Genomic DNA, 15,404 nt, shown 5'->3' on the forward strand with positions numbered 1-15,404 from the left:
TTAGCAATGGTGTACTGGTATAGTCATTGGATTAGTAACCTAGAACAATGTTCCCAATAACTTTTCTTTCTTCTACATTGACTTCTATACCTAGTGATCTCTCGAACTGGAAGTGAGTGCTTCAAATAATACTGGCACACTCATGGTCAAGTGTGGACCCTTGAAGCGGTTGTGCACACAGATGCACAAGCAGAGGAGCACTGATCCAGACTCGGATCTGAGGACACTGATTTGAATATGACCTTGGCAGATGGTCAAACTTAAATGCAAAAACAACCAGTAAATAAAAGTTGAATGGCCACATTAAAATCATTGTTGATTGCTTTGAAACTCCATCTGATTCACTCACGTTTGTTAGGGAAAGAAACTGTTCTTACCTGATCCGGTCTACAAATGACTCCAGACCCACAGTAATATGTTTGATTCTGCAATGGACTAGCAAAAGATCCAAATATCATCCAAGCCAATGAAAAGTCCCAAATGAGAAATGATATTGACCGGCATTGACCTAGCCACCAGAAATGATAATGGTAAATTCAGTACTGTGGATCTTGCAAAGTTCTCCTGACCAGCACTGGGGAGCTAGTGGCTGACAGTCATACTCACGGAATTGTACTTCACATACAATATCCTAGACACCACCATTTATATCCCTGGTTATGTCTTGTCATGCAAGACAGACCCAGCTGAAGTGCTGGCACAGTGACATACAGTCGGGGAAGAGTTGCTCTAAGAGTCCTCAACATTGACTGTGTACTCCACGAAGTTGCATGCTGCCAGGTCAAACCTGGGGAAAGGAATCTCCTGTTGATTACTACACACCATCCACCCTTAGCTGATGCTTCAGTACCTCTTATTGTTGAGCACCACTCGAGGTAAGTACTGATGGCAACACAGACATGCAGGTACTCTGGGTGCAGACTTCAATGTTCAACACAAAAAATAATTCAGCAGCATCATCACAGACTGAGCTGGTTAAGTCTTACAAAGGACATTGCTGCTAGACTGGCTGAACAGATGTGGTAAGGGAACCAACAAGAGGAATTGACCTTATTCTCACCAATCTGCCTGAACGATCAATAAGAATTACAACTACAGAATCCACATGAGTCGTTGAAGTGAAATACTCCCATTCACACATTGAGGATACTCACCATCATGTTTATGGCACTACCACCACTGTGTTAAACAGTTGAAACCTTAAAAAAATCTGAGAAAAATCAAGGTCAATCCATGAGGTGCTATGTGCAACTGCAGATTGTGCTCGAGTACAATTCTGCTAACTCTTGGAATGGCATATCCCCCATGCCATCATAACCAAGTATTCAGGCTGTGAACCTGGTTCAATGGTTAAATCTGGCAACAAGACCAGTCAGAATACTGCAGTGAGAAACTCACTTCCTGACTTTCCAAAACCAGGTACAAGTTAGGTGTGTGGTGGCGTGCTTCCTACTTGCCTGGATAAGTACAACTCCACCAACACTCTGGCAGCATGACATCATCCAGTACAAAATAGCACCACATTTACAAATATTCACTCCCACCAGCACCAAAGTGCAACAGCAGCAACGTACACCCATCGAGGAGGTGCATTTCGGAAAGTCACTAAAGCACCTTAGATAGTGCATTCTAAGCCCACAAACTCTACCATCTTAGGAACATCACCATATTTCCCCACCAAACCACTGTCACCTAGACTTGAAAATATAATCTATACTCTTTTACTGTTGCTGCATCAAAACCTTGGAATTCCCTTCCTAATAGCATTGTGGGTACCTACACTAAATTATTCTAAAAGGTAGCTCACACCACCTTCTCAAGGCAATAAGAGCCAGGTAATAAATTCTAGCCAACTGGCAATGTCCACAGCTCAGGAATAAATAAAAGTAACTTTTGCACGTCACCTTATGAGAGGATCTATAAATACTGGTTAAAGTAGAGAGTTGATATTTGACACGCTGTCAATGAAAACATCTGGAAGTTACTCCAATCTAAAATTGTTAAGCTTTGGACCAACTGTAAATGTATTTTACAATTGGAGCTATGGGGCATGCCAGAGTAAATTATCTCACTTAAATTCCTTCAGTAGATGGCAACATTTTAGAGGACAGGTGAGAGCTGATTTGAATAATGTATTTATGAGGTCCTTTGTAAAAAAAAACAAAATTGAAAACATAGTATGACAGGCCAACTCAATGGGTAACTGTACAATTGATTTCCGTCCAAATCATTTCATGTTTCAACTTGAAATGCACTTCTCAGAAATTCACTTGGGTGTATTTCTCAATTCAATCCATCCTCATGTCTGTCATAAAGCATGCTTCCCAGATTAATCCTCAAGCTTCACATCTTATCCCTTCTTAATGAGGAATCAAACTTCAACTTTACTGGTTTATACTGAGAGCACCATTGACAGCTCTACACAGCAATCTTCAACAATGTGCCACCTTTCACATTTCTGGTAGTCTCAGTTCAAAGAAATGGTTAATCTTTGAGGCCAACATGTGTGGAATCCAAAATAAGGATTAACACTGCCTGGACTTTTAAACAGCATTTTATTGTAAATATATCTTCAGTTCAGGCATCCAAAGCCTATTTACCCAACCAAACAATTGCTGTACAAATATATTCAGCTATGAATGTTGCAGTAAACGTTTTGATAACTGATAGAGTTTGAAATTAATTCAGCATATAAAAAGGTAAAATTGTAGAAAGAGATAGAAGAATAATTCACATTTTTGATTACAAATCCATTTGATCCATTCAGGTTTTAAAACAAACTTACTGGCAAAGGCACAGACATCACCATGTTTCCACCATAGACAGCAGGCACATAAAGGATGCTAGTACCGGTATGAGGATCTATCCGTTGGACAGGGCTTGGAGATTTACCAAGGGAAGGATGAGGACCAAGAGGTGGAGTATATGCTCTGATGGGATTCCCAATTAATACTGTAGGATTAGGTTGAACTGAAAAACATTAAATTTGAATAAATTAATTCTAGATTGTCAGCAAAACACAAAATCCAACTTAGTCTTGTTTCCCCAGCCTTCACATACTGTAATTGCCTACAACTGTTCGGGATGTAGATTTGTTCGCTGAGCTGGAAGGTTTAGACGTTCCGTCACCACACTAGGTAACATCTTCAGTGTACTTCAGGATGAAGCACTGCTAATGATTCCTGCGTTCTATTGATATGTATGGTGATGGTTTGTAATGTCATTTCCTGTGGTGATGTCATCTCATATGGAGATGTCATTTTCTATTCTTTTTCTCAGGGGGTGGTAAATCAGGCCCAAGTCAATGTGTTTGTTGTTAGAGTTCCGGTTGGTATGCCATACTTCGAGGAATTCTCGTGCATGTCTCGGTTTGGCTTGTTCAAGGATGGATGTGCTGTCCCAGTCGAAGTGGTGCCCTTCCTTATCTGTATGTAAGGATACTAGTGAGACAGGGTCATGTCGTTTTGTGGCTAGTTAATGTGAAACGTCTGAAAATAAACCTACCAGCTCAGCAAGCAAACCTACAACTAGAACCTAAACTTGAGCTACAAATCTTCTCAAAACTTGATGACAAGTGTCTTGCAGAAAGAGGAGGAAATATTCACATGCTTATAGTGTACCTATCTATTGCACTATCTGCATTCACAAAGTCTGGAAAGTGCAAAGTATATCTGCTAGGATATTTGAAACAGCAGGCTAGGTATACACAGGAAGTTAATATTAAAATAGGTGGTTGTGTCATTCAGCTCATCATGATCTGCAATAACTGACAGCACAATAGGAAACCTATATCTATCAGTTTAATCAAAGTTCCTGCTCTCCCGCCTACGTTTTATACATGGAGGTCAAGATATTTTCAATATCAGACAACATTTTAACACTCAGATTTAAAACTATTACTTTATTGAAGCCTAGGAGACAGTGAGGACTGCAGATTGTGGAGAGTCAGAGTTGATAAAGTGTGGTGCTAGCAAAGCACAGGTGGTCAGGCAGCATCCGATAAGCAAGAAAGTCGACGATTCAGGCATAACCCTTCATCAAGATATCCTGATGAAGAGTTATGCCCAGAACATCGACCCTCTTGCTCCTCGGATGCTGTCTGACCAATACTTTTCAAAGTGCTGCACTTTATCGACTTTGTTGAAACCAAACCAATCTTCTGGTTTTGAGTATCAGTTATGGCACTTCAAATCATAATTAGTTTTGTTTTGATTTTTAAAAATTCATCCAGTGGATGTAGGCCTCAGCTGACTGGGCATGCAAGTCTTTCCCATCTCTATTTCTCCTTGAAAGAGTGAGTGAACAATGCTTCTTGAACAACTGCAGTCCATTTGGTGCAGGTACATGAACAATGCTGTTGGGCAAGAAAGAGTTCCAGAATTTTAAGCCAGCAACACTCAAGAATCGCAATATATATTTCTAAATTAGGATGGCGAGTGATGTGGAGGAAACTTGCAGGGACTGGTATTCCCATATGTCTGCTGACCTTGTTGCTTTAGATGATCGAGGTTGTGGTTTATCTTAGAAGCCTTGGTGAATTTCTGCAGTGCATCTCGTGGCACAAGCCACTGCTAAGGTATGTTGGTGGTGGAGGGAATAGATGTTTGTAGATGTGGTGCTAATCAAACAGGTCGATTTGTCCTGGGTGGTGTCAAGCATTTGTTACACTTATCGGCAGGTCGGGTGTATTCCATCATATGCCTACTTTGTACCGTGTGCAGATAGGGTTTGGGAGACTCAGTTTAGGAGTATTTGCTGCAGAATTCCTAATTTCAGATTTGCTCTTGTAGCCACAATATTTATACGACCGGTGCTGTTCAGTTTCTGGTGATGGTAATTCCCCACACCCCCCCAAACCCCAGGATGATAATGGAAAGTGGGAGTCATTATACCTTATTTTTATGAAATGACAATAACCATTTAAAGCTAACTTACCAAATCCATCTGTTGGAAAGTGGTCGCCCTGATTGTGGTGGTGGCCTTTATTCTACAAATAATATGACAAGGTCATAATGATTATTGTGAGGTTAATAATAAAGTCTACTTCAGTGCCTGTTATAAATGGAGATTTTCATAAAACCATTTCAAAACAGTTCTGTCAGAGGATTTTGTCTCAAAAAATTCAGGAATTTTCACTACCTTTCTGTGTTCTGTTGTGGATATTTGTATGACAAAAGAGAATTAAGAATCACCTAGTTAGAGGATTTGGATTGAATACAATCTCATGCTATGTTATCAAACTCACTTTAGATGAAAGGAAATTTTGCAAAGTATTTATTGACAACTATAAAATATATGAACCACTGCAAACATAAGACGTGAAAACAACTTACTGCACTCTTTGCAAGTTATGTATCCTTTACAACACAACTGCTGTATATAAGTAGCAATACTAAATTCTTTCCTTATTTCAGCACTTGGTTATAGTCTTCATTTCATTGAGGGAGTGTCTCCTTTCTTACACAGCACATATATCTATAGTTAATTTCTTCAACTTTCATAAGTTCTGGGAAGGCAGATATTTTCTTTTTTATGTCAAGTTCAAAAGCTTGCTTTCAGTTGTCAGATGAAACAGCACAACATTGAAGTGCATTGAATATTAACATGAACAATCCAAATTTGGAAAGCGGCACAAATGGACACCAGCTTTAGAAGGTCCATTTATTTTCCGGATGTTGGCTCTCGGTTTTCAGGCATTCACACATTTGCCTCTCTGACCAAAAGGGTAGCTGCAGTTGCAGTTTTGCAACCATTAAGGAGTAAAAGCAAAATTAGTCTTTGATCTTTCAAATAACAGGTACAGTTTGAACTGTATTTAAATTAAGGAGAAAAATGCACTTATTTATGACACTGCCTTCAACATGTTCCCATTACACTTCATTGGCAAGTCACATTTAATCGTCAGGTTCCAAGCAGCTATTTGGATGATGTAAAGATATCTAGCCATTAAAAGTACTTTTTGTATTCATAAAAGCACCTTTATTTAGCACTAGAATGAAAGTAAAATACTGTAGATTCTTGAAATTGGACAAAAGGTATTGCTGGAAATACTCAAGTTGCATCATCTGTACAAAAAGACAATTAACGCATGAGCCTGCTGACCTTTCCACATCTGCTATCTGCCTGCTTAAAGCAATGTTAACTCATTAAATATTTTCTTCATGTCATAATCCTAATACAGCCCACCATAGCACCGTGGAAATGTGGATTGTTCAGCTAGTAAAATGCTCAAGTAGGCTTGGTTGCAAAATAGAGATCAGGTACTACTTCAACTTCTCTCAAGATGCTGAGATAACTGAATTCCTTAAAGACATTTTTGCACTTTATCATTTAAGCTAATGGAATACATAAGAAACAGCAATGGACCCCAGACTGTACTGATATCGCATCTCAACTGGCTGAAAATTATATTTCAAGAGCCAAGCAGCAATGCTGACCAATACCACAGGTCACACTTTTTAAAAAAGCATGTATTGGGAATTAAACTTTCAGACAGAATTGGCAAAATTGCCTCTGTGTTGAAACTTCTGTATGATTCTACTTACAATCTCAGTTGTAAATAATTCGTAGTGACATCATTGCAAAATACCTTAAATCTCAAATCTAGAGTGAACAATTGTCACTGTAATGCTAAATATTATCTCTAATTCAAATCAGCTCATAGTCATGCCTTTTTGCTAATTATCAATGTAACCATTACTATGCAGTAAAGGATGAGAATTGAATTTAGCTTTCATTGATGAACTGGAATTTATCGTATATGGGAGGAATAACAATTCTGAAAATGTTGCATCTGCACAAAAGCACTTGAGAAGAGACCCATAACTTATATTGTACTCTAGTATTTTAGTTGGTGTCAACTTTAATTAAAAAACTTACCATGAAGAGGCAAGTTTATGCTAAAATGCACCTCATGGGATTATAAAAGCTATTGGAAATTTACAATTATCAAAGAATGAGAGGGAATAGGAGAGATTTCTTTGCACAGAAGCTGTAGGAACATGAATACAAAGGAGTCACTTGCCAAAGGAGTGACTGATGCAGAGGCCATTGCATCTTTGAAAAGAAAATAGAATAAATATTTGATACAGAAGTTGACAGGATGATGAGCAGATTGTGGAGCACTGGGATCAATTTTGGACTTCAATAGCTAAGAACTGGCACACATACCAAATCTCTCTTTTTGCTCCGCAAACATTTTTTTTCCACTTAAAGCCATAAAGTAATTCAAGGTGGCTGGATCTACCTAGGGGTGTGCTGTAAATCAAAGGCAATGCAAAAATGCCTTCTATTTAAGACAAAACCCAAATCTATTATAACTCCTTTCGTTCATCGCCAATGTTCGGGATTGAAGAAATTATAGCCTATTTTTAAATCAACCTTTTGAGCCAACACTAAAACTTACTCTATTTTAAACTGAGCAAACTGCACAAGACAAGGATCGAAGGTTATGACAGAATTGCCTTCAGATATTGAAAGCACTCTTGCCTCTTATTAGATGACTGTGAGATCAAGTCTTATTCCAGAGATTGAATGAATCGTGTACTGGTGGAGCTACCATAGTCAAGTGGAGACCCCTATCTTCAAGATGGATGTAAAAGATTTCATGACATTAAAGGAAGAGGTTTGTGCGAAGATTTGTAGCTCGGGTGCTCATTGTTGTGGTTCTGTTCGCCAAGCTGGAAGTTTTTGTTGCAAACGTTTCGTCCTCTGGCTAGGCGACATCATCTGCTTCCAGAGCACTGATGATGTCGCCTAGCCAGGGGACGAAACGTTTGCAACAAAAACTTCCAGCTCGGCGAACAGAACCTCAACATTAAAGGAAGAAAATATGGTTATTTCCTCCCAGCATTCCTGTCCAATATTTATGGGTCAATCAACACCAATAAAACAGGTTGCCTGGCCATCTATCCTCCTGCTGCTTTTGAAAGCTTGTTGGGTACAAGTCAACTGCACATTCTTTACATTTACAGCATTGATTATACTTCAAATACTTAATTGGCTGTAAAGTACTTCAGAATGTCCCAGGGTTGTGGAGACATTGTGTAAGGGAATTTATTATTTTAACTGTTTTGATTAGGGATGGTTCTATTAAATAAATTAAACATGGTAATGCTCAAAAGTTAATACTTACCAAATCACTACTCATGACAGATGCCTGTGAAATCCACGTAGTTAAAATTAACATTCTTAGGATCATTAACAAAGATGACTACCCATGCTTTCCATCGAACGTAGGAATCTACAGTTTAAATCAAACTTCTCTCACTTTATAGGCTTCCAGAGCAGACAACTGAAACCCTTTGGCCTATTGCATTTATTCCAAGGGCAAAATATTTAAGAACAAAATTTTAAATCTGTCTCAAACAATTTCACTCTCAGGAACATATTAACAGGGTCAAATTGGGATAAACGAAGAGGGCATCTCTACAGTGTTGATGTGTAGAAAGATAAATTGGTTTTGACATTGAAAAAAGGCTCAAATGTTTAGTACAAACAGTGGTAACAAAGTAAGTGTATTTTGAAAACCTTGCAATTGATGGTCTAATGTCCTGTGTAGGAGAAAGTGAGGACTGCAGATGCTGGAGATCAGAGCTGAAAATGTGTTGCTGGAAAAGTGCAGCAGGTCAGGCACCATTCAAGGAAGCATCCTTGGATGCTGCCTGACCTGCTGCGCTTTTTCAGCAACACATTTTCAGCTCTAATGTCCTGTGTACCACAAATCAGAGAACAATGGAATATCTAACCTGTGTAACATTACTTTTTAAATGGTGGTGTCTACACTTATCTGCCTGAATTTATACCTGCTCAAAACAGCAGATTATTTGTAGTTCCTGAGTCAGTTGATCAAGAAGTCCAATGCTCAGAGTCTGAGATCCTAATCTAGATTAACAGTACTGACGGGTACTAATAAACTTGCTCTACTCTGGTGAACTTCTGTCAATCTGCTTGAATGCCCTCCCAATGTCACAACATACCTCTCCTAATTTGTGCCATTGGAAACAGCTGTCTAGTTATTCCTATTGCTCTTTATGGGATGGTCCCACAACTACTGTACTGACCACCGCACTTTAACTCAGTATGCATACTTATGCATAAACTACTCCTGCAGGGCAGAGGCAACATGAGGCTTCCCTTTTCCATAGCAAACTATAAACCTCCCCCCCCCATCCCCAATCAGATTGTATTTGAAGATGAAGGGACAGGACCAAAGAACTTTTCCACATAGGTGCCTGTGACTTTCACAACTTCCTCTTCCACTCTGATTACGACCTCCCACTATCTTACACTACACTGTTATCACTTCAAAATTGCTTTTCCATCTCCATTTTGTAATCATACCTCAACAGAACTAATCTCTGTGATAGACAACTGACTACACCCTCCTCCTCACCATCCCAATCCACTTCAGATACTGAATTAGTCCTTCTGGTCCTTGTGGGAGCTGACACCGTTCCAGTGCTAAACCTTCAAAACTGTTCATCAATAATTCACATCCAAAAATCCACCCTTAAATCTTCGGTACTGTCCATCAACACATCATTTACTTTCCTTTCTTCTTTGAGCTCTTGAACTGCCATTTCACTCATCGATTTGTTTTTCTCCCAGTTTCCACTAATTTCACAGCACCTAAAAGAACTCGAGAAATTTACTTAAGTCAATCCCTTTAAAAGTAACAATTGTGTCCCATTTCTTGTTGTCCTTCTTCAACGCTGGGGCAGCACGGTGGTTCAGTGGTTAGCACTGTTGCTTCACAGCACAAGAGTCCCAGGTTCAATTCCAGTGGGCGACTGTGTTGGGTTTGCACATTCTCCCCGTGTCTGCATGGGTTTTCTTCGGGTGCTCCGGTTTCTTCCCACAATCCAAAGATGTGTAGGTCAGGTGAATTGGCCGTGCTAAACTGCCTGTAGTGCTAGGTGCGTTAGTCAGAGAGGAATGGGTCTGGGTGGGTTACTCTTTTGGGGGTCAGTGTAGATTTGTTGGGCCAAAGGGCCTGGTTCCACACTGTAGGGAATCTAATCTAATCAACTCCTTCAGGTATCTGAGGTACATGACATGCCAAATATTTTCTTGAGCTCTCATCCTTTATTCACCTGTACAGACTGTATTTGCATATGTGTTTAAAGCCAGTTAGACAGAGTCATTCGGATAAACAGCATAGCATGGAAACAGGCCCTCTGGTCCAACTCGTCCATGTCAACCTGATATCTAAATAAATCTAGTCCCATTTTCTAGCATTTGGCCCAGGTCCCTCTAAGCACTTCCTATTCATATATCCATCCAGATGCCTTTTAAAATGCTGTAACCATACCAGCTTCCACCACTTCCTCTGACAGTTCATACCACACACACACCACCCTGTGTGTGAAAAAATTGCCCTTTAGGACCCTTTTATATCCTTCCCCGCTCAGCTTAAATCTATGGCCTCTAGTTCTGGACTTCCCCACTCTGGGGAAAAAACCTTGTCTATTTACCCTATTCATGTCCCTCATGATTTTATAAATCTCTATAAGGTCACCCTCTCAAACTCAAGATGTTTCAGGGAAAACAGCCCCAGCCTATTCAGTCTCTCCTTATAGCTCAAACCCTCCAAAACTGACAAAAGCCTTGTAAATCTTTTCTGAACACTTTCATGTTTCACAACATCCTTCCGAAAGGCTATGAGTTTTCCTCCTACTCCTAAACTATAACCTACGGATATGGCTGCTCTCTGAGAGAGATGACTGGTGGATAACAGGAAAGTGGAGAAGGAGGGTCCTTTTGGTAACTTCAGTTGGTGTGGGAACTGAACTCATGTTGTTGACATGACTCTGCATTGCAAACTGGCCGAGCTGCCAACCAAGCGAACTGACTCCCATAACCTACCAAAGCTATCAAGAATCCATTATCAGAAGCTCCTCGTCCTTGTCCATTTCCTAACTCTTGTCATCAGCATGAACAGTTGAGGGATGAGCTGACAGTCTCCATCCAATCAACAGCTGTCAGCCAAGTTAGGCTCTTGTGATGCAGTTATAGCATCCCGACTTGACCAGGAGTCCTGGGTTCAAGTCCTACATGCTTCAAAAGTGTGTCACAACATGTCTGAACAGGCTGATTAGAAAAACAGCTAGAAACACCCAAGTATATATCATGTTGCAGCTTGAATTTCAAGTTTCAGTTCCAACTATTGAAATTAAACATTTCGATGAAGATTGAGCTCTAAATGAATAGTTTGTATCAGTGTTCATTGGCAAGAGGGGTGATGTAGGTAAAGAAATCAGGAAGGGGGATTGTGATACACTTAAAGAAGTTAGCATAGACAGAGAGGAAGTTCTGAGTAGTAAACATCTTGGGCCAGATGAAATAGATCACAGACTGTTAAGTGAGACAACAGAGGAAATAACAGGAATAATTCTGAATTCCTCTCTGGTCATATGAGAGGTGTCAGACGACTGGAGGACAGTCAACGTGGTACCATTATTCAAGATGGGAGCAAGGAATAAACCAGCAAACTATAGTCCAGTCAGTCTAACCTCAGTGGTGTAGAAACTATCGAAAGCAATTGCGAGGAATACAACTGATCTGCACATAGAAAGCTGGTGATCGATTAAGAACAGTCAGCATGGTTTTATTAAGGTGAGCTCATTCCTATCAACGTGATTGAATTTTCAAAGAGGTGACCAAGTACGTCGATGCAATCTACTTCGACTTCTGCAAGTCTTTTGATAAAGTGCTTGGGAGATTAACAGCAGGAAGGAGTGAGATTATGTATAATATGATTTTAGCACCAATGAAGAGTAATAGGCAGACAGACTGATGCAATAACAGCAACAAAGTGGAGCTGTAGGTATTGAAATTAATTTCATTATAGGAATTAATTGTTAAAGATGTGTGGGTTGTCCCATAATGTTGCACCAGCAAGAATTTACAAACTGTTATTTGTCTGGCTATGCACTGGGCCTTGCAAAGCAATGGAGATAAAAATATCCTTAGTAATAACCAAAATGAAGTCTGCTTTGCAAGCAATGGCAGATAGAAAAGATGAATTTGCTAAGGGGAAACTACCGCAGAGTACAGTCACTGACTGAATGAATTGAAGTAGAAACACAATTCCCGCTAGTTGCAATGTATTATAATATAGCACATCTGGCTTTACTGATTTTGGAAAAAAGGAACTTCTCTCAGTTAGTAAAGGTTTACCTCAAACAACAAAAGACCAACTTTAAATTTGAAGTACTTGTAGCATCAGTGGGCAAAACAGTGCCTCTGTCAGAACTAATATCTTTTGTCAATCCTAAATCCGTCAGTGTTTGCCAAGAAAGAAATCTATATGGAAGTGACTCAATGATTACTTCATTGGAAGAGACAAACAAAGCTCTGCAAAGAAGTGACACAAAGCATGATAGTGTATTCTGCAACATATCAAAAGCACTTTCTGTTCTCAAAATATTCATTTCTTTCCTGGACTTAGCTATGTGCTAGACTGCCCGAGAGCCCAGCGACCATCTGATTCAGGGCCAAATTGGATAACATTTCATCTTTGCAGATGAAGATCAGCTAAAGACCAGTGTGACAGAAGCATTCACATGTTAATCATTTTTAACGTGAATGGCTATGTAGTACACAGCAATTGAAACAGGAGCACAATTATGGATGTTTGGATTTGTAATAGCTTTGAAAATGTAGTAGACATGGAAGTTAAGGGTCACCTCAGTGGCATTATCCAGAAAGGAGGTTTCAGACAACTTTATTCTCTTAGCTATAAATTTAGAGAGTCAAAAATGTCCTTAAGTGCACTGAAGGAACTTTTTAAAATTCAGTTCATGTCTTTGGAACTCAGCAATCACTCAAAGGAAAAACACATCAATATCTTAAACAAATCACTGACTTAGTGAGTACAAACCCTCCAATATACAATATGACAACATGTTTATTATTTTAAAACAGCATGCTTCATTTAGCTGTATATGGTGCAGCTCAATGTAGAAGACAACATAGATAAAATCACTATATTTGAGCTCCTAAAAGACACATCTGTTCAATTACCAGAGTGTAAGAATTACATTATTCATTTGATATTTTCCTTCCTGAAGTCAGATTAATAATAAGTTTAATACAAGTGTAAAAAAAATGAAATCTTTCCATCAGAACCTGTCATGTAGGTTTCCATTCTTCAAAGCTGAATCAATTCAAGAGGATGATGATAACACGGATAACAGAAAAGGCTGTAAAATCATTCCCTTGTTTCATATGATACAAACCCCAAGGCAAATATCTAACAGAAGTGTTTGAAAAAGAACAACAATGCAATAAAGGTTTGGCAGGGCTCAAGATGAAATAAAATTGATAGACAATTTTAAACTCAGATTTCTGAATTAAATTAATAATGGCTGAATTTTCAAAGTGCTGAAGACTACACAACTCAAATTTTGCAACTGAGACTCAAGAAATTGGAATATGCTTGCCACCATCACTTCTGCCAAAAGTCCTAATCTATGCTTTCACCAGCTCCTGGTTCAATTCTTAATGTTCTCCTTATTGTCGCCTGAAGCTTCATATTATGGAAATTTCAGTTCAGACAGAATTCTCTTATCCACATTCTGCTTCTTGGTTTCAAGTCCCATTCGCCAATCAAAGTGGCTTTTGCTGACCTCTAATGGCTTCCCATCTGAATCTTTTCCTTGGATGTTTTGGTTTGGCGAGTCCAACATGAAGGAGAGCAAGCCCTGGACCCCGGAGTCAGCTGGTGTTACATCAGTAGAGGCAATGTTTGTGATGTAGCCCACTGGTGAAAGATGGCACCTGAGGATCGGTGACTTCACTGTTGGTTGGCTCTGGCAATGGCAGAAGTGCATCACGGAGACATCGACAAGGTGGATTGTGGCGAGAGATGCAACTCAGGCTCTGGTGTGTTTGGTGCGGGCAGCAGCAGAGGTGAATTGGCCGAGTGGCAAAACACGGCACCTGAGGATTGGTGACTTTGACAATAGTTCAGTCCAGCGCAGATTAGGTTTGATTTCCTACAATGCGGAAACAGGCCCTTCGGCCCAACAAGCCCATACCGACCCTCCGAAGAGTAACCCACCCAGACCCATTCCCCCACCCAATATCTACCCCTGACTAATGCACCTATTGGCAATTTCCTATGGCCAAATCACCCTAACCTGCACATCTTTGGACTGTGGGAGGAAACTGGAGCACCTGAAGGAAACCCACGCAGACACAGGGAGAATGTGCAAATGCCAGACAGACAGTTGCCCGAGGCAGGAATCGAACCAGAGTCCCTGGTGCTGTGAGGCAACAGTGATACCCAGCATAGACAGAGGCGAAGCAGTGATGGCTCTGAGCCGGTTCAGAACTCAAACGTGGATGGACTTCTCTTTTCATTTTCCTCTTATTCTTAAATCCATCAAAATGGCACAAGGTCATGATGTCGAATGAAAGGTTTTCTCCACGTTTTGTATTTCACACTATAAAATACATGTGACAATAAAAATCATCCATTCATTCAACCCATATGCCCTTCACATTCACCTCTGCAAATAACTTTTCAGAGGAAAATGTAGCCTCCTCATTTGCCAGCAACTCTTATTTCTATTCCCAGATTTGGCTTCCCTCTTCCACTCTGACGGATTTTATAACTTACATTGTACATTTCAATCAATCCTTTGTTCTTGCAACTTTGACCTATTGTGTCTTTATTTTACTGCTTTAAATCAATCTCCAACTTCAAACACCCCTAACAATGTTAGGTCATGGTCTTGGTCACCTTTCCTAATCGCCTCTAATTCCAACTCTTTCATGAAACATGCTGATTATGCAGATTATTGTTAGCAAGTCCTCGTTGTGCTATGAAGTTTTAAAAAAGCTTTTAATCTTATAAATGGATGAACAAAGAAATAGAAGAAATAGTATTTTGCTTGCTGAATAAATAAAAATTATTCATTAAGACTGTTGAAAGCAACAAGTGTAACAGAGGAGACACATCTTAACTGAAGGAAAACTCAAGACAATCATATACATGGACATTAAAGTTTACATTCTAAAAGTTAGAATTTTTAGTCCTAATGTTTAGAACATTAGAATCAAAGCTTTAGGGTTTAAAATTGTTGTTCTTTCTAGATGGCCGTCAACTTCAACAGCCATCATTTGATATACTGGCATAAATGATCTACAAACCTACCAATTATAGGAATGATATTTTTCAGTTTTTATACGTTGGATTTGCTCTCAGGAAGTGAATGCACTGCATTAATTGATCTCAGCAAAGACAACGCCTGTGTACAACTGGCCCTCCCTGCAATGTTTGGGGTTGGGGTATTGTGTTTTTCTGTCTTGAGTAATTACTCAGTCACCAATCTGGATTTCCACCTGACTCTGCTGTAAGCTCCAATTGTTACATAAAACCTCAGCATTGAAACAGA

General features: G+C 39.5%; 1 protein-coding gene across 6 annotated transcripts in view; it reads right to left on the minus strand.

The window, feature by feature from the left end:
* Window positions 1–15,404, minus strand: part of helz (helicase with zinc finger) — a 293,579-nt gene that overhangs the window by 70,748 nt on the left and 207,427 nt on the right. For 5 of the 6 annotated variants that reach the window (XM_060844736.1, XM_060844735.1, XM_060844734.1 and 2 more), the window contains 2 exons: window positions 4,936–4,987; window positions 2,786–2,970 (listed from right to left, as the gene is read on the minus strand). The exons of the other annotated variant lie outside the window; for it this stretch is intronic. In XM_060844736.1, coding sequence (XP_060700719.1) covers window positions 2,786–2,970; window positions 4,936–4,987 — 237 coding nt within the window. The remainder of the gene's footprint in view (window positions 1–2,785; window positions 2,971–4,935; window positions 4,988–15,404) is intronic. 6 annotated transcript variants of the gene reach the window in all.

This window comes from Hemiscyllium ocellatum, chromosome 25 (assembly GCF_020745735.1).
Source record: "Hemiscyllium ocellatum isolate sHemOce1 chromosome 25, sHemOce1.pat.X.cur, whole genome shotgun sequence".
NCBI lineage: Eukaryota > Metazoa > Chordata > Chondrichthyes > Orectolobiformes > Hemiscylliidae > Hemiscyllium > Hemiscyllium ocellatum.